The 19,721-nt window shown below is 67.4% G+C and overlaps 3 protein-coding genes across 3 annotated transcripts; 1 reads left to right on the forward strand and 2 right to left on the reverse strand.

Annotated features, from left to right (window-relative positions):
- Window positions 1–225: 225 nt before the first annotated feature.
- Window positions 226–5,821, reverse strand: SLC5A5 (solute carrier family 5 member 5). The gene is made up of 15 exons (XM_049808391.1): window positions 5,034–5,821; window positions 4,870–4,935; window positions 4,492–4,543; window positions 4,294–4,361; window positions 4,055–4,209; window positions 3,806–3,946; window positions 3,006–3,135; window positions 2,745–2,833; window positions 2,496–2,608; window positions 2,188–2,258; window positions 1,817–1,903; window positions 1,509–1,714; window positions 1,194–1,297; window positions 879–1,104; window positions 226–460 (listed from the first exon to the last, which is right to left on the reverse strand). The coding sequence occupies exons 1-15, from the start codon at window positions 5,322–5,324 to the stop codon at window positions 226–228; spliced, it is 2,034 nt and encodes a 677-aa protein (XP_049664348.1). The 5' UTR covers window positions 5,325–5,821.
- Window positions 5,822–8,298: 2,477 nt separating this feature from the next.
- JAK3 (Janus kinase 3) lies at window positions 8,299–16,631 on the forward strand. The gene is made up of 24 exons (XM_049808870.1): window positions 8,299–8,403; window positions 8,838–9,050; window positions 9,153–9,276; window positions 9,403–9,514; window positions 10,137–10,282; window positions 10,387–10,669; window positions 10,760–10,882; window positions 10,970–11,127; window positions 11,372–11,483; window positions 11,760–11,946; window positions 12,297–12,418; window positions 12,512–12,643; window positions 12,724–12,808; window positions 12,903–13,036; window positions 13,427–13,565; window positions 13,652–13,803; window positions 14,324–14,474; window positions 14,554–14,693; window positions 14,958–15,147; window positions 15,283–15,407; window positions 15,577–15,749; window positions 15,830–15,947; window positions 16,079–16,189; window positions 16,281–16,631. Exons 2-24 carry the CDS (start codon window positions 8,846–8,848, stop codon window positions 16,395–16,397), a joined length of 3,339 nt encoding a protein of 1,112 aa, XP_049664827.1. The 5' UTR covers window positions 8,299–8,403; window positions 8,838–8,845; the 3' UTR covers window positions 16,398–16,631.
- Window positions 16,632–17,572: 941 nt separating this feature from the next.
- B3GNT3 (UDP-GlcNAc:betaGal beta-1,3-N-acetylglucosaminyltransferase 3) lies at window positions 17,573–19,541 on the reverse strand. Its single transcript, XM_049808177.1, has one exon. The coding sequence runs from the start codon at window positions 19,483–19,485 to the stop codon at window positions 17,749–17,751; it is 1,737 nt and encodes a 578-aa protein (XP_049664134.1). The 5' UTR covers window positions 19,486–19,541; the 3' UTR covers window positions 17,573–17,748.
- Between the last annotated feature and the right edge of the window lie 180 nt (window positions 19,542–19,721).

Raw genomic sequence — 19,721 nt, forward strand, 5'->3', positions numbered from 1 at the left:
GGCGCCAGGCCCAGCGGCGGGGAGCGGCGGGCCGAACGAAAGCGGCGGGTTAAACGGCAGCCCCGGTCCGCGGTACCGGCCGCAACGCGGAGGGAAGGCCGGGGGAGAGCCCGCACTCCGCCCACCTCCGCCACCTCCGCCTTTCCTACCCGGCACAAAGATGGCGGCCCCCCCAAGATGGTGGCGCGGCCCAGCGGCTCCTGCGGCGGCTGTGGGCGGGGCCAATCACACCTGGGTGGGCGGGGCTTGAGAGGGTGTGGTCCGTTGACACCTGGGTGGGCGGGGCTTAACGGTGGGGGCGTTGTCACTTGGAGGATTGATCAGGGCAGAGCCCATTGTTGTCTGGGTGGGCGTGGCTTGGCAGTGTCCATTGTTATACGGGTGGGACTTAGCAGGGTGGGGTGGTGTCGCCTGATGGGCGTGGCTTAGCAGGGCGTGGCCCATTGCCATCTGGGTGGAGCTGGGTTTAACAGGGCGGGGCCCATTGTCACCCCGGGGTGAGGTTTAGCAAGCAAAGCAAGGGACCTATTGTTATCTGGGTGGGGTGGAGCTTGGCAGGGTGGGGCCCTGTTGTCACGGGGGTGGGTGGGGCTTATCGGGGCAGGGCCCGCCCCCATGGGCATGGCAAGACCTCGTCCCCCATCCCCCCAGCACCCATGCCCCCCCTGCCAAGTTTGACATCCCCCCCCCCAGCCCAGCCGCATCACCAGAAGGGTGGGCAGCCCCCGCAGCCCCCCAAGGACAGGCTCCTCCCGGGGAACAGCTCCTCCTTTATTGGGGACCCTGGGACAGGGACGTGCACCCCCCCTGCCGCCCACAGTCCCGCCACGGCCACAGCTGGGCCACCCGCATCCCCCCCCCCCGCCCCAGCACCCTACACGTGGGTCTCCTGCAGCAGCAGGTCGGTGGCAGTGCCGGGCTCAGGTGGACCCCTCCGGGGTCCGCCCTCCCCATCCAGCCTCGCCAGCAGGGCTTGGGGGGCTTCCACTTTGCCCGGGGGCTCCTTCCTGGGGGTCTTGGTGCCCATGGGGGACACCGAGGACGTCTGCTTTGTGATGTCCCACCACAGCACGCCCGGCGGCAGCCGCGTCCGCTTGGTCGGCCCTGCCGGAAAGGGGGTGCGATGGTGGGGGGGGGTGGAGGGGGAGGAACCCCGGTGCTGGGTCACATCCCCACCCGGCCCCCAGCCTCACCTGGCAGGGAGCTGAGCAGGAGCCCCCCCACCACCGTGGTGAGGGTCCCCAGCGCCCCGTAGTACAGGTAGGAGATGGCGTAGAAATCGCCCACGATGGCCGGCCTGCGAGGGGAGGGGGTCAGGGACCCGCCGAGACAGCGGTGTGACATCACAGTGAACAAGGAAAGTGGCGTGACATCACAAGCAATAAGGAAAGTGGTGTGGCATCATCAGGAACAGGGAAACTGGTGTGACATCACAGTGACCAAAGCAAGCAGTGTGACAACCCATGCTCCCCGGACCCCCCCCCCCGCTGCCATCCCCCCCACCTCACCGTGCCGGGGCTGGAGGCTCCTCGCGGGGGGGCAGGGGTCCCAGGAAGACGGTGCGGTTGGTGCCGGCGGTGCGGTTGTAGAGCGGGCAGAGGGCTCCGGAGGCGGGCAGCACCCCCATGGTGGCCGCACTGGGGGGGTAGAGGGTGCCCCCCACGGCCACCCAGAAGGAAAGGGCGAAGCCGGTGGCCAGGCCCCCCAGCACGCTCTGCAGCAGAGAAGAGGGGTCCGCACAGCCCAGGGGAGCGGGCTGTGGCGGGACCCCCGGAGCCCCCAACCCAAATTTCCCCCCCCACCCCGCGGGACTCACGGCCGTGCTGCACATCGGCAGGAACATGCCCAGGACGAAGGCCCCCAGCAGCGGGCCGCTGATCACCCCCATGACGGTGAAGGAGCCCTGGAAGGGGGACGGAGAGCTCTGCCCACCGCCCCGGCTCGGGGGCTGCAGGGGCTCGGTGGGGGCTCGGAGGAGGAGGAGGAGGAGGAGGATGGTGCTTGGCTCTGCCCCAGAGTCCCCGGCCGCCGCCGCCCAGCCGGCTCGAGGGCTCTCCGGCAGCCAGCGGCGCGTGGCCGGGTCCCGCTCGGCCAGGCAGAGCCGGTGGGCAATGGTGGGAGGCGGAGGGGGGCAGCGGGGTGACCTTGGGCCCCACGCCGGATCCGGCCCTGCGTGGCGGGGCTCACCTGCAGCACGCCGCCGCCCAGCAGCGAGGCCAGAGCCGCCACCGTGATGCACGAGGTGCCGTAGATGAGCGCTGCCGGGGAGACGGCAAAGGCTCAGCAGCGTGGCACGGCACGGCACGGCACAGCTCAGTGCAGCGTGGCGTGGCACGGCACGGCACGGTGCAGCGCAGCACAGCGTGGCACGGCACAGCATGGCACCGTGCTGTCCACCATGGCGTGGCACGAAACGGTGCCGTGCAGCGCAGGATGGGGGGAGCATGGCATGGCATGGCACGGCATGGCACGGCACGGCTCCTGTGCCCACTCACAGAGCCCCTTGGAGATGAGGGTCAGTCTCCGCGGTGACAGCGTGGGCAGCCTGGGCTTGACGAGGTCCTCGACGGTGACGGCCGCCATGGCGTTGATGCTGGTGGAGGCCGTGCTGGGGCGCAGGCATGCGGCAGCGCTCAGCCCCGACGCCGGCAGCCTGCGGGGCGTGGGGAGGGGGGGCGGCGGCGAAGCCCCCTTTTGCAGGGAAGTTTGGGGTCCCCATGGGGCAAGGGGTGCCCTGTCCTCACCTGAGGGTCCCGCTGTAGGCACAGGCCAGGAAAAGCCCCGGCACCCCCGGGGACGTCTTGAAGATGTCAAGGACCAGGTAGGGCATGTACTGCGGGGGGAGAAGGCTGCATCGGGGGGGTGGCAGGACCCCGGGGGACCCCAGCCCCCACAGCGGGGCTGAGACGGGGACCCAGGGGTCCAGCCCCTCCAACCCTCTCGCCCTTCCACCTCGCTGCCCTCAATTCGGTGCTCGAGAGGGCAGAGCCAGTGGGGGCCGGTACCTGGTCAGGGGCCGAGACGTAGCCGGCAAGGAGGGGATCGCAGTCCTTGTACAGCGCAAACATCACAAGGCCACAGGCCACCGCGCTGGAGACGATGCAGAAGAGCCCCACTTGATTCACCAGCAGCGCCCTGCAAGCACCGGACGGGAGCACGCCCGGCTGAGCAGGGAGGCAGGGGCCCTGCAGGGTGCAGGGTCTGTGCAGGGGTGCAAGGTCCGCGCAGGGTTGCAGCATCCATGCGAGCATGCAGGGGCAATGCAGGGGTGCAGGGTCTGTGCAAGGGTGCAGGGTTCATGCAGGGGCCGTGCAGGGTCTGTGCAGGGTCCATGCAGGGGTGCTGGGTCCATGCAGGGGTGCAAAGTCTGTGCAGGGGTGCCGGGTGCGTGCAGGGTCCCTGCAGGGGTGCAGGGTCTGTGCAGGGTCCGTGCAGGGGTGCAGGGTCCGTGCAGGGGTGCCAGGTCCATGCAGGGTCTGTGCAAGGTCCGTGCAGGGTCCGTGCAGGGTCCGTGCAAGGTCCGTGCAGGGGTGCACGGTCTGTGCAGGGTCCGTGCAGGGGTGCAGGGTCTGTGCAGGGTCCGTGCAGGGTCCGTGCAGGGGTGCAGGGTCTGTGCGGGGTCCGTGCAGGGGTGCAGGGTCCGTGCAGGGTCCGTGCAGGGGTGCAGAGGCCATACGGGGATGCAGGCACTGGGCTTCCCAAGGGGGACAGGCTGGCGTGCAGCCATCCCCCCACCCAGAGCAGCCCCTCGTCCCCGTGCACCGTCCCACGCAGAGCAGGAGCCAGACGATCCCCGGGGACTCACATCCTGGCCTCCCTCTCGGTCCTGCAGGCCACGTAGCGCTGGACCTGAGCCTGGTTGACGCCGTACATGGAGAGCCAGACCAGCGTGCCGCCCAGCACGAAGGTCCAGACCGTGTACCGGCTCCGCGGGTCTGGGTTGAAGCTGGGCACACCGGGGACGGGGGGGGTGAGCCTTGGCTGGCCCCGGCCCCCCAGCACCCCCGGGGCAGGGGCAGCGGGGTCAGCACGCAGCAGGGTGGGGGGGACTCACTCGCCAAAGTTCACCCTGGAGCCATTGGTGGCGATGCCCAGCACCCTAGCGGGACCCCCCACCAGCAGCACCCCGCGGATGATGATGGCGATGAAGCCGGAGAGCATCACGAAGACCTGGAAGACGTCCGTCCAGATGACAGCCTTCATCCCGCCCTGCGCCAGACAGAGCCGTGAGTGAGCACCGGGGATCCCCGGGGACCCCAGGGGACCCCCAGGACCCCCTGCTCCCTCCCTCACTATGGTGGTGTAGAAGGTGCAGATGACTCCGGTGGAGAGCAGGGACGCCCAGATGTCCAGACCGGTCACTGAAGGAGAAAGGAAGGTGCTGAGCAGACCCCCAGGGCACAAACGACACCTGGGGTGGGACAGGGCTGAAACGTCCCCAGTGCAGGGATGGAGACGCGATGGGGAGCGGCCCCCACCTCCCCACCGCACCTTGGTTTAGGATCAGGGCTGGGGCGTAGATGACGATCCCCGTGTACAGCATCTGCAGGAAGAGGGGGGGTCCGGTCAGCGCCGCATCCCACCGGCACCGCAGGCGCCGGGCAGGTGACGGCTGCGTCCACGGGGACAGGGACGAAGCGTGACGGTGCCGCCCAAGGACGGCGTGCAGGCGCTGGGAAAACACTGGGGTTTTCATTCAAAACAGGGCTCCCGCCGGGCGCTATTTACTTTGAGCCACGGAAAACACGAGCACGGGAATGAGGACGCTTCCCAGGGGCTCAGGGCAGCGCCGGCACGGCCGGATCCAAACCCCTGCCGGGTGCCGCGTCCCCACCGTCCCCATCCCACCCCTGCACCGCAGACACGCACCGTGGCCACCACGTACTGCAGGGTCCCGCACAGCCGGACGCTTCGGCTGAACCGCCGCTCCAGGTACTGGGGACAAGGACAGGGGAGCGCGTCAGGGCCATCCCGGCATCGGGGCAACCCGGGGGCTGCTCCGGGGCAGGATGCGTCCCCCACCCCAAGCCCACCTCATAGGTGCTGGTGAGTCCCAGGCGGTAGAAGACGGGGAGGAAGAACTGGGCGGTGAGCAGTGTGTTGAGCAGCTGCCCCAGGCACATCCAGAGGAATTTGGCTCCATACCGGTACGCCTCCGCCGGCACTCCCAGCACCTGGATGGCCGACATGAAGCTGGCCGAGAGCGAGAGCCCCACGGGCAGCGCCGACATCCGTCGTCCCCCCGTGAAAAAATCCTCCGAGGTCTTCTGGCCGCCTTTGACGAGGCCGTGGAAGAGCCCGATGCCGGTGGAGATCAGCAGCATCAACCCGAAGACCCCGTAGTCCCAGAGGCTGAAGGTGAGCCGCTCCGGCACCCACACCTCCAGGCTCCCTGCCGGGGCCAGCGTGGCGGCTGCGGGGGGGGGGGAACCCCTGGCTGGGCACCTGCGGGTGGATGGGGACACGGCACGGGGACGCGGCACGGACGGCTAGGCCAGAGCACGGTGGCACCGGTGCATCCGAGGGTGGCGAAACTGGAGGGGGAGAAAACTCCGTGCAGTTATTGACCGACATCGGACGTGCAGCAGAAAGGATCGAGCGGAGAGCAGAGAGCGTGGCTGCCGCTCCATCCCGTCCCGTCCCCCCACCGTCCCCAGGAAAATCTGTGCCAAGCGTTCGGCTGCAAAGGGCAGAGCCCAAGCAGCAAGAGGGAAGCCCGAGCTCAGCAAGGAAATTGCCCCGAATACCTCCTGGTTCGGAGCATACAGGGAGAGGAGAGCGGCAGTGCCCGGTCCAGCTGCTCCGTAGCACACTGGGCACCGGCTCCGTGGCTCCAGGGAAGCGCCGGCACCCAAAGGACACGGCTGGAAGGGAGCGATCCTCCCCCCCCCGCAGCCAGCACAAACAGGGAGGGTCAGAGCCGCTGCCGGAGCCAAATTTATCTCCAGCCGAGGGGACAAAACAAACCAAAGCTAAACCTTTACCCAGAAAAAAAGCCGCTTGTTCGCAGGCAGCTGCCCGCGGACCGGCAAGGACCCGGTGCCGAGGCGAGGAGAAGGAGAGCGAGGGGGCTGCCCGGGGGTCCCCGGTGACGTGGGGAAGCCGGCGGGTCGGAGGAGGCTGCCACGACGTCCTCGGCGGGCGTCAAGGCGGTGGCAGGGCGAGCGGTGCCGCGGCGAGGGGCTGGCCGTGCCTCGAGCTCCTCCAGCCTGCGGGGCGGGCGCCGGCAGGAGGCAGGTTCAGGGCGTCGGGGTGGGACCCTCGGCGGGGAGGACAGAGCCGTCGGGGGCCACAGCCATAACCCCTTCCCTCCCGCACGCCCCCGACACCGGCTAACCTCCGGCCGCGTCGAGCGGCGGCGTGGCACCCCGTACCCCGGCGGGAGCCGGCCGCTGAACCCCGGTGAAGGCAGGGATGGCGGGACGGCCGCGGCCATCGGAATACGTGGCTCCCGGGCGTGGGGCTGGCCCAGCTTCCTTGTACTCTGGGACAAACATTGCTTTGTCTCGCCCAGCCCCTGGGCAGGTTTGTCCCACGGGGATTTCCTCCCCCTGCCCAGAACCTCGGGGACGAGCCTGGGGTTGGGACCCGGGAAGAGCCCCGGGATGGGGACGAGAGCTGCCGTGGGGGCACCGTCCCCTCCGAGGCATCGCCGCGAGGCAGAGGAGGGTCTCTGGTCCCCGGGGTCTGGCTCCAGCCCTGGTGGCCTCGTCCCCAACGCCTGTCCCTGGGGAAAGGGCTGGGCAGGACCCCCTTCCTTGCCTCGCCCCTGGCTTTGCCTCCTTGCCGAGCTGGTTAGAGCAGCAGAAAGGGGAAAAAAACAATAAGCGATGACTGCTAAGCCCGGCCACATCCGCCAGCGGGTGCGTGCGAAGCTGCACGGCACCGGGGTCAGGCGTGGGCCCAGCCCCACGGCAGCACCGGTGGCACCTCAGGGTTGGGCTGGCCGGGGCAGGATGGGGGCGAAGGGGCTGAGCCCGTCCCGGCGGGGCCGTGAGTGGGGCAGGGAGGGTCCCGGCGGTGGGGTGCGGGAGTGGGGTAGGGGTGTGCGAGCAGCACCCAAGCCCCTCGCCCCATGCAGTGGGGTGGGACAGGATGAGGACTGGGATGTCCCGGCGGAGCATCGCCCATCCCACGTGTTGTGGTTTCAGCTCAGCCGGCAGCAAAGCACCACGAAGCTGCTGGCCCACTCCTTCCCCTCCGGTGGGATGGGGAGGAGAAAATATGAAGAAACACTTGTGGGTCGAGACAAGGACAGGGTGGATCACTCACCGGTTATGGTCACAGGAAAAAGACAGACTCAACTTGGGGAAAAAACAAAATCAATTTAATTTACTGCCAATCAAATCAAACCAAGGATAATGAGAAGTAAAACCAAATCTCAAAACACCTTCCCCCCACCCCTCCCTCCTTCCCGGCTCAACTCTGCTCCCAAATTCTCTACCTCCTCAGCGCAGGGGGACGGGGAATGGGGCTTGGGGTCAGTTCATCACACATTGTCTCTGCCGCTCCTTCCTCCTCAGGGGGAGGACTCCTCAGTCTTCCCCTGCTCCGGCGTGGGGTCCCTCCCACGGGAGACAGTCCTCCACGAACTTTTACGGCATGGGTCCTTCCCATGGGAGACAGTCCTCCACGAACTTTTACGGCATGGATCCTTCCCATGGGAGACAGTCCTCCACGAACTTCGCTGGCGTGGGTCCTTTCCATGGGCTGCAGTCCTTCAGGCACAGATTGCTCCAGCACGGGCTTTCCCATGGAGTCACGGCCAACGTGGGGGGCATCCCCCCCTCTGCCACACCTCCTCCCCCTCCTTCTTCACTGACCTCGGTATCTGCACAGGGGTTTCTCTCACATCCCATTCCCCGCTGCAAGTTTCACTTCTGAAATCTCTTCTCCCAGAGGCGCTACCGCCGCCACTGACGGGCTCAGACTTGGCCAGCGGCGGGTCCGACTTGGAGCCAGGGAAGCTTCGAGCAGCTTCTCCCAGGAGCAGCCCCCTCCCCTGCTACCAACCCCCCCCCCCCCCAAACCCAAAACACGGCGGTACCCACAGCACCGGGAGGTGGCAGAACCAGTAAGATGCCCAGGTCCATTGGGGTGCCCAGCACCAAGTGGGGTGCCTAGGGCTCCCTGCCCCCTTACCGCCCCCCAGCTGGTCCCTGCAGCCTGGGGTGGTTCCTTTCTGCCCCCCCCCGCCCCGTACCCCCTCCCTCGTCCGGAAGCCACCCTCCGAGGAGGCTGTGGGCAGGAAGGAAGTCACCGAGGGGATTTTTTGACGCTGCCCTTCGCTCGCAGGCTCCGAGCAACCACCTACGCAGCCCAGGAACCCCAACCTGCTGCCTGGGACCCGCTCCCCGGGGCCGGAGCAGAGGGGTGCCAACGAGGCCGCCGGCACGGCAGCAGGTACCACACTGGCACCGGGGGGCTTCGCAGGGTCCGGCCGAGCCCGGCCGGGCATGGGGATGGAGCCGAGCATTCCCTGCCCACGCCTGGGAGAGATAGGGGGCACGGGCGCTCGGCCCTGGGCCGGCTGGCGAGGAGAAGCGGCCGTGGGACAGGCTGGGGAGCGTGGATTTATCCACAAGCCCGGAGAAACGGCTGTGTGCCTCAGTTTCCCCTTCATCCTTCCCAGGAAGGGCTGAGCCCAGCCCTGGAGATGCTGCAGGCTTGGCCGCAGGGTTTTACCCCGGGGAAGATGCCAAGGGAAATGTGTGGGAAAGGCATGCACGGGGCAGGGTCCTGCCCTGCATGGGGGTCACACTAGGGGGGGACGACAACAGTGCCACCAGCACCCCGGTGCTGATTCCCCCCCCCCCCCCCGCCCCGCATCGTTGCAGCACCCACCATGGCCCCGCTGGGTGAGGACACCCCGCTGATCGGGGAACGCTCCTGTAGCCTCTCCTCTGCCGAGACCGGTACCCTCCAGGTCTACCTGTACCACCGGGCACCCACCCCGCGCAGCCCCCCCGGCACCACCGCCGGCATCCTCACCTTCACCTTCGGCGAGTACACGGCCGAGGAGCTGTGCATCCGTGCCGCCAAAGCCTGCGGTGAGCATCGACCACCGGCGGGTTCGGGGCACCGGCCGTGAGCTCGGGGTACTGGCCGTGCCTGTCCTCGGTGGGGGGGTCACAGCACCGCTCTGTCCCCAGGCGTGCTGCCCGTCTGTCACCCGCTCTTCGCCCTGGCCACCGAGGATCTCGGCTGCTGGTTCCCCCCCAACCACCTCTTCACCGTCGATGACTCCTGCAGCCAGGTCGTGGTGTACAGGATCAGGTACAGCCCGCGGGGACGCGGCCGTCCCAGCTCCAGCCTGGCTCCCCGGGGAGTCTCTGATGGCTCATAGGGGTTGTGCAAGATGGGGGAATGCGGCGCTGAGCCCCCCTCCGCTTTCCCCATCAGGTTCTTCTTCCCCAACTGGTGCGGGCTGGGACAGTCCCACCGCTTCCAGCTGCTGAACAACCGGGCCAGCCCCATCCTGGACTACCCCGTCATCGATTACCTTTTTGCCCAGGTGAGCCCTGCCAGGCTGGCATCTCTGCCCCCAACACCTGGGGCCACAGGTGGGGTCCCGTGTGGCTTCTTGGGGGTGTGATATGTGTTAACCTCAGTGCAGCGATGTCCTTTGCGGCCCTGGGCCATGCTACCCTCCTCCTCCCCCTCCGGCACCCGCTGGCCTCTGGCCATGACATCTGCGGGATGTGGGTCCTTCTGCCCAGCTTGGCTGGAGCCGCTCTCGAGCATCCCATGCCGGGCATGGGGCACCACAAGGAGCTGAGATGGGGGGGTCACTGTGTCCATGGGGTGCTGCATGCCCCAGGGATGGAGCCAGCTCCACGGTCCCCCAGGCAGCAGCTTGGAAACCAGAGCCAGGGGCAGGATGTGACTCACGTGGGCACTGGGGCACAGGGCTGGGGCCGGAGCCACCCCACAGCCAGCCCAGCATGATGGGGGGGTCAGTCGGGGCCATCCTAGAAGCTCCTGTTAGCCGGGGGGGGATGATACCTGCCACGGGCTCATGTGTGGACTGGGGGTCTTGGGGTGCATTGAGTCTCCTGGCTGCAGCACCCCCGGGCAGGAGATGCACCCAGTGTGCGGACCCCCCCCCACACACCCAGCCCCTGCACCCTCCCCAGTCCCGCAGCGATTTCATCGGGGGACGCGTGGCGATGGCATTGAGCCTGCCCACGCAGGAGGAGTGCCTGAGCCTGGCGGTGCTGGACATGCTGCGCATCGCCAAGGAGAAGCGGCAGAGCCCCGACGAGGTCTTCAGCCACATCAGGTAAGCTGGGGGCCGTGGGGACAGCCCAGCACCCATGGGGACAGCTCGGTGTCTCTGGGGACAGCCCGGCACCCACCGCTGCCTCACCTCCCCATCCCTGGCAGCTACAAATCCTGCATCCCCGAGCCGCTGCGGTGCCAGATCCAGCAGCACAGCTTCCTCACCCGCAAGCGCATCCGCCGCCGCTTCAGCAAATCCCTGCGGAAAATCGGCGGCTGCCAGACGGACGGACGCTACCTGAAGCTCAAGTACCTGCTGGACCTGGAGCGGCTGCAGCGGCGCTGGGCAGAGGAGAATTTCCACGTGCGCTCGCCCGGCTCTGCCGCGGACATCGTCATCTACGTGGCCGGCGAGAGCGGCATCTCCTGGAGCTGCGGCGGCTCCGAGGTGCGGGTGGGCGGCTGCACTGGAGCGGGGGTCTTGTGGTGGGATGGATGGAGGCCATAGAGACCATCCCCGGTCGTGTCCCCCCCGCAGAGCCGCCAGCACTTCTGCGACTTCCCCGACATCGCCGACATCAGCATCAAGCAGGCGAGCCGGGAGGGTGGCCCCGTGGAAAACCGCATCGTCACCCTCACCAAGACGGACAACCGGGTGCTGGTGAGCCGGGAGGGGACCGTCAGAGGAGCCCCGGTGGGGTGGGGGGCTGGGGTTGGCATGGGGCTGACCCCCCCGGCTTGGCTCCAGGAGGTGGAGTTCCCCACGCTGCGGGAAGCCCGCTCCTTCGTGGCTCTCATCGACGGCTACTACCGGCTGACGGCGGACGCCCACCACTACTTCTGCAAGGAGGTGGCCCCCCCCCGGCTCCTGGAGGACATGGAGAACCAGTGCCACGGGCCCATCAGGTGGGTGCTGGGACCCCCCCATCACCATCCCCAACCCACGGGTGATGGGGGAAGAAATCACCTGGGTAGGAGCCACAAGGGCATCAAGCAGCGGTCCCCATCCTGCCCGCTGGGCAGGTGATGCTCGGGCCACCCTGGTGCCCACCGGGTTTGGGGAGACTGCGGTGGATGGTGAGCAACGGGGGTCCCCGGGGTCTCCCCGAGGGGAACCACGCTGCGCCTCACCCAGCCCTGCGGTTCTCAGCTCCGAGTTTGCGGTGAAAAGGCTGAAGATGGCGGGGAGCAGCCCGGGGCTGTACCTGCTGCGCCGCAGCCCGCAGGACTTCGACAGCTACCTGCTGACCGTCTGTGCCGAGGTGAGACCGGCACCGGCACCGGCGCCGGCTGGGGACCAGGGTGCCGGCACCGCGCAGCATGGCGCAGGCTTCGGTGCTGGGCGCTGCGGGTGTCACCGGGAGCAGGGAGGGAAAGGCAGGGCTGAGACCTGGTGCTCGCAGGGACCGCGCCACCATCGACGGCCCTTTGGGATGGGCACAACCCTGGGGCTGCTGCGGGCACCCGCAGGGCAGGAGGGACTCGGGGGTGGCTCCCGGGGAGACCCCACGCCACTGAGCCTGGCTCTCGCCCTGCAGACCCCCTCCGGCCAGGACTACAAGCGCTGCCTGATCCGCAGGGACGAGGACGGGAACTTCTGGCTCTCGGGGGTGGCCCGGCGGTTCTGCAGCCTGCGGGAGCTGCTGGGCACCTACGGGCGCTGCGGGCTGCAGGCAGAGGGTGCCCGCATGCGCCTGGCTGCCTGCTGCCCACCTCTGCCCAAAGGTGACACCGCCACGCCGCGGCAGGGGACCGGGCAGGGCTGCGCAACCCCGTGGCGGTGTGACGTCACGGAGCGGGCTGGGTGACGTCACAGAGCGGGTTATGCGAGAGCAGAGGGAGGGCTGTTTGTCGTCACAGAGCGGGTTGCGTGGCATCATAGAGCGGGCTACGCGGCCTCACAAAATGAGCTCTGCGATGTCACAGAACGGGTTATATGATGTCACAGCAGGCTGTGTCATCGTAGAGTGGGCTGTGTGACATCGCAGAGCAGGCTACGTGGCATCACGGAGCGGGCTCTGGGTCACAGCGTGGGCACAGGCTGCCCCCCCCTCACGGCAGGTCCCCCCCCTCAGAGAAGTCCAACCTGCTGATCGTGCGGAACGGCTGCCCCCAACCCCCCGGCTCCCCCGCTGCCCCCCGCCGCAGCCTCAACCAGATGATGTTCCACAAGATCGATCCCCAGAGCCTCACCCGGGTATGAGCGGGGGGGCGAAACTGGGGTGCCGGTGGGATGGGGTGCATGGGCAGGGACCCCCCCCCTCCGCCAGCATCCCCCTTCTCGTGGCAGGGCGAGAGCCTGGGCCAGGGCTCCTTCACCCAGATCTACAAGGGCATCAAGCGGGACCAGGAGGAGGACGGGTACTACCAGACCGAGGTTGTGCTCAAGGTCATGGACGGCAGCCACCGCAACTGCTCTGAGGTGAGGCGGCAGCAGCCCCCCCAACCTGGCACCAAGGGGTCCCGATGGCCCCCCCTGAGCCAGCCTCTCCCCGCTCCCAGTCCTTCCTGGAGGCAGCCAGCATCATGAGCCAGCTCTCCCACAAGCACCTGGTCCTGCTGCACGGCGTCAGCCTTGGGAAGGACAGTGAGTGCCCGTCCCCCTCGCCAGGCACCGCGATGCCACGGCCACGATGCTGGGAGGGCGTACGCCGGACCTGCCTGCACCGTCTCCCCCGCAGGTATCATGGTGCAGGAGTACGTCAGGTACGGGCCCCTGGACCTCTACCTGAAGAAGAACCAAGGCGAGGGCAAGGTGACAACAAGCTGGAAGCTGCAGGTGGCCAAGCAGCTGGCGTACGCCCTCAACTACCTGGTGAGCCGGTTGCTGGCACGGCACCGAGCATCCGCGTCCCACGGTCCACGTGTCCTGCGGCTCCTGCGTGTCAGCATCCCACAGCTCTCCCATGTCCTTATCCCATGGCTCCCGTGCATCCGTGTCCTGCAGCTCCCGTGCATCCGTGTCCCGCAGCTCCAATGCATCCGTGTCCCGTGGCTCCCGTGCATCTGCATCCTTCAGCACCTGTGCATCCATGTCCCACGGCCCCCACGCAGCTGTGCCCCATGGCTCCCACACGGCCGCATCCCCATGGCTCCCACGCATCCCTGTTGGTTCACCCTGGCTGGCATCGGCTCAGCCCCACGCGTGGGGCTGCCCCATGGGCCGGGGCTGTGCTGACGGTCCTGGTCCTTCTCCCCTTCCCAGGAGGACAAGAAAATCACCCACGGCAACGTCTCTGCTAAGAAGGTGCTGCTGACCCGGGAGGGGGACGTGGCCAGCGGCAGCCCCCCCTTCATCAAGCTCAGTGACCCCGGAGTCAGCATCACCGTCCTGGCCAAGGAGAGTGAGTGCCTGGGCTGACCTGGGGTGGCAAGGGGGTGGCAGGGCCCCCCCGGCAGGTGCTGAGCGAGGCCATCCCCCTGTCCCCAGTGCTGGTGGAGCGCATCCCCTGGGTGGCCCCTGAGTGCCTCAGTGACCCCAAGAGCCTGGCGCTGCCAGCTGACAAGTGGAGCTTTGGGGCGACCCTCTGGGAGATCTTCAGTGGTGGCAACATGCCTGTCAGCCTGCTGGAGCCCCAGAAGGTGAGGCTGCCCCATCCCGCTGCATCCCAACCTCCTGCTGCATCCCTCCTGCCCCATCCCATTGCATCCCTACCCTCCTGCCCCATCCCGCTGCATCCCGACCCTCCTGCCCCATCCTGCTACACCTGGGCTCTGCTCACTCACCCACTGCCCGGAGAAGACCGTGTGCTGCCTGTCCCACCCCAGGATTTCTCTGCCGGCCAGAGGTTCTGGTGACCCAGGTCACGCTGGAAAAGGGGCATCACTGGGGGGAGATGGGCACCCAGGGCACCTGGAGCCGGGGTCTCGCAGGGCTCTGGAGCCCCCCAGTCCCGGTGCATGGTGGAGACGGCCGCGGGGTCCAGCGCCGCAGGGATGGGCAGTAACCTAACGTCCTGCAGCCTTTGGGTGATGCTCAGGGCGAGGGGTTTGCACAGCCTGGTGAGGAGTGTGGAGGCTGTTTGGGAGCTGCTTGGAGGGGGGGGCCACGGGGCCAGGTACCTCACAGCCATCCCCAGCACCCTCTCCTACCCCCTCCTAGAAGCTGGATTTCTACCAGAGCAACCTCCAGCTCCCCGCACCAAAGTGGACGGAGCTGGCCACGCTCGTTGCGCAGTGTATGGACTACCAGCCCCGCCGCCGGCCCTGCTTCCGCGCCCTCATCCGGGACCTCAACAGCCTCATCACCTCTGGTGAGCCCTGGGATGGTGTGTTTGGGGGCGGACAGGCTCCGTCCCCCCACACTGTGCCCTCACTACCTACCTTCCCCAGATTACGAGCTGCTCTCGGACCTGTCGCCCATGGACGTGACGCTCCGGGACAGTTTCTGGGGGTATGAGCCCCTCACCATGTGCCAGGACCCCACTCACTTTGAGGAGCGGCACCTCAAGTACATCTCACTTCTGGGCAAGGTGAGGGGGGGCAGAGGGGGCCCCGTCCCCCAGGAGTTCCCCCCCCTTACCTGCATTTTGGGGCATGAAACATCCCCTGCTCGTGGGGAGATGCTTTGCCCTCCAAAGCTAAGAACCGCTTGGTTTGTGCCCGGGGCCTCATCTGTGGGATCTGGGAGGGGGACCAGGGGCTGGGGACATAGTGGGGGTCTCTGAGACATCCCTCCCCCCCCCCCCCCAAGACACCCCAGCATCCTGCATCCCCACCCTGCTCTCCCTGGCCAGGGCAACTTTGGGAGCGTGGAGCTGTGCCGCTACGACCCGCTGGGCGACAGCACGGGCGAGCTGGTGGCAGTGAAGAAGCTGCAGCAGGATTCGGCCAAGGAGCTGCAGGATTTCGAGAGGGAAATCCAGATCCTGCACTCGCTGCAGCACGACTTCATCGTCCAGTACCGAGGCGTCTGCTACAGCCGGGGTGAGCAAGGCGCGGGGCAGGGAGCGGGCAGGGAGCGGGCAGGGAGCGGGCAGAGCTCTGTGCACTGATGCTGCCTGCACACCCGGCCCCGGCTCTGCCCGCATCCCGGCCGGCGGGTGATGGATGTGTGTGCAGGACGGCGTGGGCTGCGGCTGGTGATGGAATACCTGCCCAACGGCTGCCTGCGGGACTATCTGCAGAAGAACCAGTCCCGCCTGGACCACAGGACCCTGCTCCTCTACGCCTGGCAGATCTGCAAGGTGGGACCACAGGGGGTCGGCGGCAAAGAGGGTCTTGTTCTTCTGAGGACGGGGACATATGGGGATGGAGCAATGCCACAGCTCACGCAGGGGGTCGTGGTCCAGCTGGGATGAGGCCCTGGGGATGCTGCTGGGTCCCGGCACCAGCGAGCGGCTGCATCCCACATAGGGCATGGAGTACCTGGGAGCGCAGCGCTGCGTGCACCGGGACCTGGCCAGCAGGAACATCCTGGTGGAGAGCGAGACCCACGTCAAGATCGGGGACTTCGGGCTGGCCAAACTGCTGCCGCAGGACAAGGACTATTACGTGGTGCAGGAGCCCGGCCAGAGTCCCGTCTTCTGGTGAGGGTGGCACCAACGGGGGGGGCACACGGGGCTGCCGGTCCGGCTGGATCCGGCACTCAGCATCCTCCTGCCGGCAGGTACGCACCCGAGTCCCTGGCAGACAACGTCTTCTCCCGGGCATCCGACATCTGGAGCTTTGGGGTCCTCCTGTATGAGCTCTTCACCTACAGCAGCAAGAGCAAGAGCCCCTCAGAGGTGAGACACCCCCCCCTCTCCCTGCCGGGGCTGGGGTCCCACTGCCCCCACCCTGGACCCATTACCTTCAGGATGAGACCCCATCTCTGGCTGCGGTGGCCCCGCGCTGACAGCCATCCCTGTGCCTGCAGGAATTCCTCCGCATGATGGGCGCCGAGAAGGCGGCACAGATCATCTGGCACTTGCTGGAGCTCCTCAAGGACAACCGGCGTCTCCCAGTGCCAGCCGGCTGCCCTGTGGAGGTGAGAGCCCTGCCCGGGCCACCGGGGGTCCCAGGGAGGGGGGTCCCGGGGGTCCCGCCGCTCCTCTGACATCCCTGTCCCTTGTTCCCAGATCTACGCGCTGATGCTGAACTGCTGGTCCTTCACCCCCGCTGCCAGACCCACCTTCGGGGAGCTGGCCCCCAAAATCGAGGCGCTGCGGGACAGCCGGAGCAAAGCCCGTGGGTAGCCACCCTGGGCCACTGGGACCCCGGCCACCCACCTTCCTGCCCAGGACCAGGCGGTGACGGACGGACACACGGTCGCAGCGATGTTTCAACGTGCCTTAATGGCTGCGGTGCCAGTGGAGGGGTGCAGTATGGGGGGGGTTGCGGTCCCCATCAAGCCCCCCTCCGCTGTGCAATGCTGCTCTGCTTCCCCTCTTGGCAGGCAGACCCCCCCCTGCTGCTTTTATTTACCCCCCTTCTGCCTGTCACTGCCCACCCCACGGTGGGATTTGGTCGTTTTCTGGTAAAGTTTGGTAAATTTGCCAGCTGGGGTGAGAAAAGAGGGGATGCATGGGGAGAGGGGACACGGCGGGGCGGGGGAGAAGGGGACACGGGGGGGGGGAAGAGGGGACACATGGGGGTCTGGTCACTGGTGCTCACAGGACATCCCGGCAAGGGGGTCCCAGGCTCAGCACTCACCGCAGGCTTTCCCCGGGGCAGGGGGTGGCTCCAGTGGGTACCCCCGCACGAGGCCACGAGGATGTGGGTGACCTCACATGCCCACACAGCCCCTAAACTGGCTTTGCCACAGTGGCTGCCAGCACCCAGCACCGCATGGCACCCGCGGCACAGCACCCCGAGGCTTGGGCAGGTGGCAGCTGTGGCCACAGCACCATCCTGCTGGGCTTTGCTCCTCGCCCACTGCTTAAATCCTCCTCCCACGGCCCTGAGCCTGGCACGTGCCTGCAGCATGGCACGGCACGGCACGGCACGGCATTGTCTGCCTCCAGGACCGAGCATCCCACTGGGGCCAGGGCCATGTCCACTGAGGGTCTTCACCCACCTCGCAGCTTGTCCCCCCCCCCAGCCTGCTCACAGGACTGGGGACAGCGCAGAGAGTTTGGGGGCTCTGCAGAGGGAGCCCCTGGGGGTAAACACCCATCCCAGTGGGGTCAGGGGTTCCTCTTGCTCCCACCCTAAGCCCACGATCTCCCTCACACCAGCCTTGTCATCCCTGCACCCCCATCCTCCAAGAAGGCTCCAGACCCCATGCCCTCATTAACAACACGGGTTTGTTTATTCTTCCTCCAGTGTCTCGGGGGTCCCCTGGCCATGGGAGGGCAGATTTGGGGTAAAACCAGGCAGAAAGGGGCCAAGGGAAGGATGGGTGCATGGTAGCACGTGGGTGGGAGCCAGGGCTCAGCATCACAGACAATTCTCTGCCCTCCCCGTGGGACAACACTGGAGAGGGGGGCTTGACTCTGGGGTTCCCCCCAGAACAGCAGCTACAAGGGATCTGGGGAAAGCCACAGCCCAAGCCCCCCTCAGGTTGCACCGGCATTTCATCCTGGCTCTTGGTCCTCCTCGGCCTCCCTAGAAGATGCTCACCCTCTTGCCGCAGAGCAGCTGGGTCTCGTGGATGGCCTGCCACATCACCGCCATCTCGTAGGGCGCGAAGCGGTGCACCACCAGCAGCTCCCGGTAGTCGCAGGGATCGAAGGGGTCGGTGTTGGCCAGCACCCCCACGCCCACGGTGCGGATGCCGGCGTGGGAAGCGGGCAGCAGCCCTGCCTTCTCCAAGCACATGCCCAGGTAGACGTCGTCGATGGGGAAGAGCTCGATGTCCCGCGACTCCCGGGAAATCACACGGGCGGTGTAGCCGGACATGAGCATCCCGCCGCCGCCGCAGTAGGGTGGGTAGCGGTCGGAGGCCAGGAGCTGCGTGGGCACGAAGTACTTGCTGCGCTGGAGCCGGACGGGGCTGTTGTTGACGAAGAGCTGCCCCACCATGAGGTGCTGCTCCTGGACGCCCATCGCGAAGCGGACGACGTTGTCCGTGTTGACGAAGACGTCGTCGTCCCCGTTGAAGATGAAGCGGACGCCGGGGCAGTGCTCCTCCAGCCAGGCATGGAAAAGTACCTGCTTCAGCGTCAGGTTGAAGAAAGTGTCCTTGAAGTCCCACTGCAGCACGTCCCCGTGCTCCCGCTGCTCCAGCCGCAGCAGCCAGTTGAGTTTTTTGGCATCCCGGGCACTGGGGGCCACCCCCACAAGGAAGACTCGGCGGATGAAGGCTCCTTCAAAGGTCTTCTCCTGCCCCCAGGTCTTGCGGATCACCTCTCGCCGCTCGTAGTTCACCGGTGATGACTTAATGGCCAAGAGGAGGAAGATGTTGGGGGACCCCTCGGGCCCCCCGCACTTGCCAGGGATGCTGAGCAGCGCCGGGAAGAACCGGCAGCGCCGGTACCGCATGAAGTCCTGCACGTGGCCGGGCAGCTTTGCAAAGCCAGAGATGTTGTGGACCGAGGCATTGGCCACACACGGGGCAGGGGTGGGCAGAGCCCGGGTCGGGGGGAGCCTGGGGGCTGCCCGGGGGCTGGGGAGGGTCCTGCGCTCAGGGACCATGCTGGGCCACAGCTGGTCAGCGTGGTAGAGGAGGTAGCCGAGCCCCAGGAGCCCCACGGCGACCAGACCCCACAGCTCCAGCCTGTAGCACCGCGGGGATGTGCTCTGCAAGAGATGGGGAGCGGGATTCGGCACCGGTCCTCCCCGCAGCCCCCGGGCACCCACACCCAGAGAGATGCCCCAGGCTGGGGCACGGCATCCTTCCCTGCGGAGCTGGACCATGGAGCTCCCGGCACGCAGAGGGGAGCAGGGCGATCTCCCCGCACCAGACGGTCGCACCGTGCCACAGGCAACCGCAGGGAGGTCCCAGGCTGGGCAGGGCACCCTTGGGTGCAGGGCAGCATCTGACTCCTCCAGCTGCGGTGGGAAACGTGCAGCAGACCCAAAGAGTAATAAACCACCAGTTCTGGGCTGTTCTTCTTTGGGAGAGCAAACACAGGGTGCAGCCCCGAAACCTGGGGATGGCCAGCAAGGGTGCACAAGGGATACCCAAGGAGTTCCCGCTAGCTCAAGGCGTAGGGAGGAGGTGGCAGGGTGGTCCCGGGTGCAAGGAGCCCACCGGGATTTGCTGTGAGCAGCCCTCACCTTCAGAGACAAAGCACCGGGACAGAGGTTCCCCCAGGCAGCACACGGGGACCCTGGCAAGACCCCGGCTGCCGCTCGCCCACCGGCACCGCGCAGAGCCCAGCGGGACAGGAACAGATCCATCCAGCCCTTACCCAAGGCGGTGGCACCATCCCAGTGCCCAGGAGTGCCGGCATGGACCCTGCTGCACCCCAAAGAGCTGTGAGCCCCCCCTGGACCCCCCCCCCCCCCCCCCCGGTACCTTGTTGCAGAGCCAGCTCAGGGCCATCCTTGCACCGCGCCTCTCCCAGAGCCGGGAGCGCGGCAGCCCCAGCGGCACAGGTATCTCCCACAGGGATCGTCCCCCTGCCGGGTTCTGT

The sequence above is a fragment of the Accipiter gentilis genome, chromosome 8 (genome assembly GCF_929443795.1).
Source record: "Accipiter gentilis chromosome 8, bAccGen1.1, whole genome shotgun sequence".
In the NCBI taxonomy this organism is placed as follows: domain Eukaryota; kingdom Metazoa; phylum Chordata; class Aves; order Accipitriformes; family Accipitridae; genus Astur; species Astur gentilis.

What these genes read in the sequence shown, in the direction of transcription:
- SLC5A5 (XM_049808391.1), bottom strand. Translation starts at nt 5,324, where the DNA reads ATGCTGCTGATCTCCACCGGCATCGGGCTCTTCCACGGCCTCGTCAAA. An exon ending in GCCTACAGCGGGACCCTCAG is followed by an intron (nt 2,609 to 2,744) that starts GTGAGGACAGGG and finishes CCTGCGCCCCAG; the next exon opens with CACGGCCTCCACCAGCATCA. An exon ending in TGGGCGGCGGCGTGCTGCAG is followed by an intron (nt 1,904 to 2,187) that starts GTGAGCCCCGCC and finishes TCCCCCTTCCAG; the next exon opens with GGCTCCTTCACCGTCATGGG.
- JAK3 (XM_049808870.1), top strand. Translation starts at nt 8,846, where the DNA reads ATGGCCCCGCTGGGTGAGGACACCCCGCTGATCGGGGAACGCTCCTGT. An exon ending in CAACAGCCTCATCACCTCTG is followed by an intron (nt 14,475 to 14,553) that starts GTGAGCCCTGGG and finishes TACCTTCCCCAG; the next exon opens with ATTACGAGCTGCTCTCGGAC. An exon ending in AGGCGTCTGCTACAGCCGGG is followed by an intron (nt 15,148 to 15,282) that starts GTGAGCAAGGCG and finishes ATGTGTGTGCAG; the next exon opens with GACGGCGTGGGCTGCGGCTG.
- B3GNT3 (XM_049808177.1), bottom strand. Translation starts at nt 19,485, where the DNA reads ATGGATCTGTTCCTGTCCCGCTGGGCTCTGCGCGGTGCCGGTGGGCGA.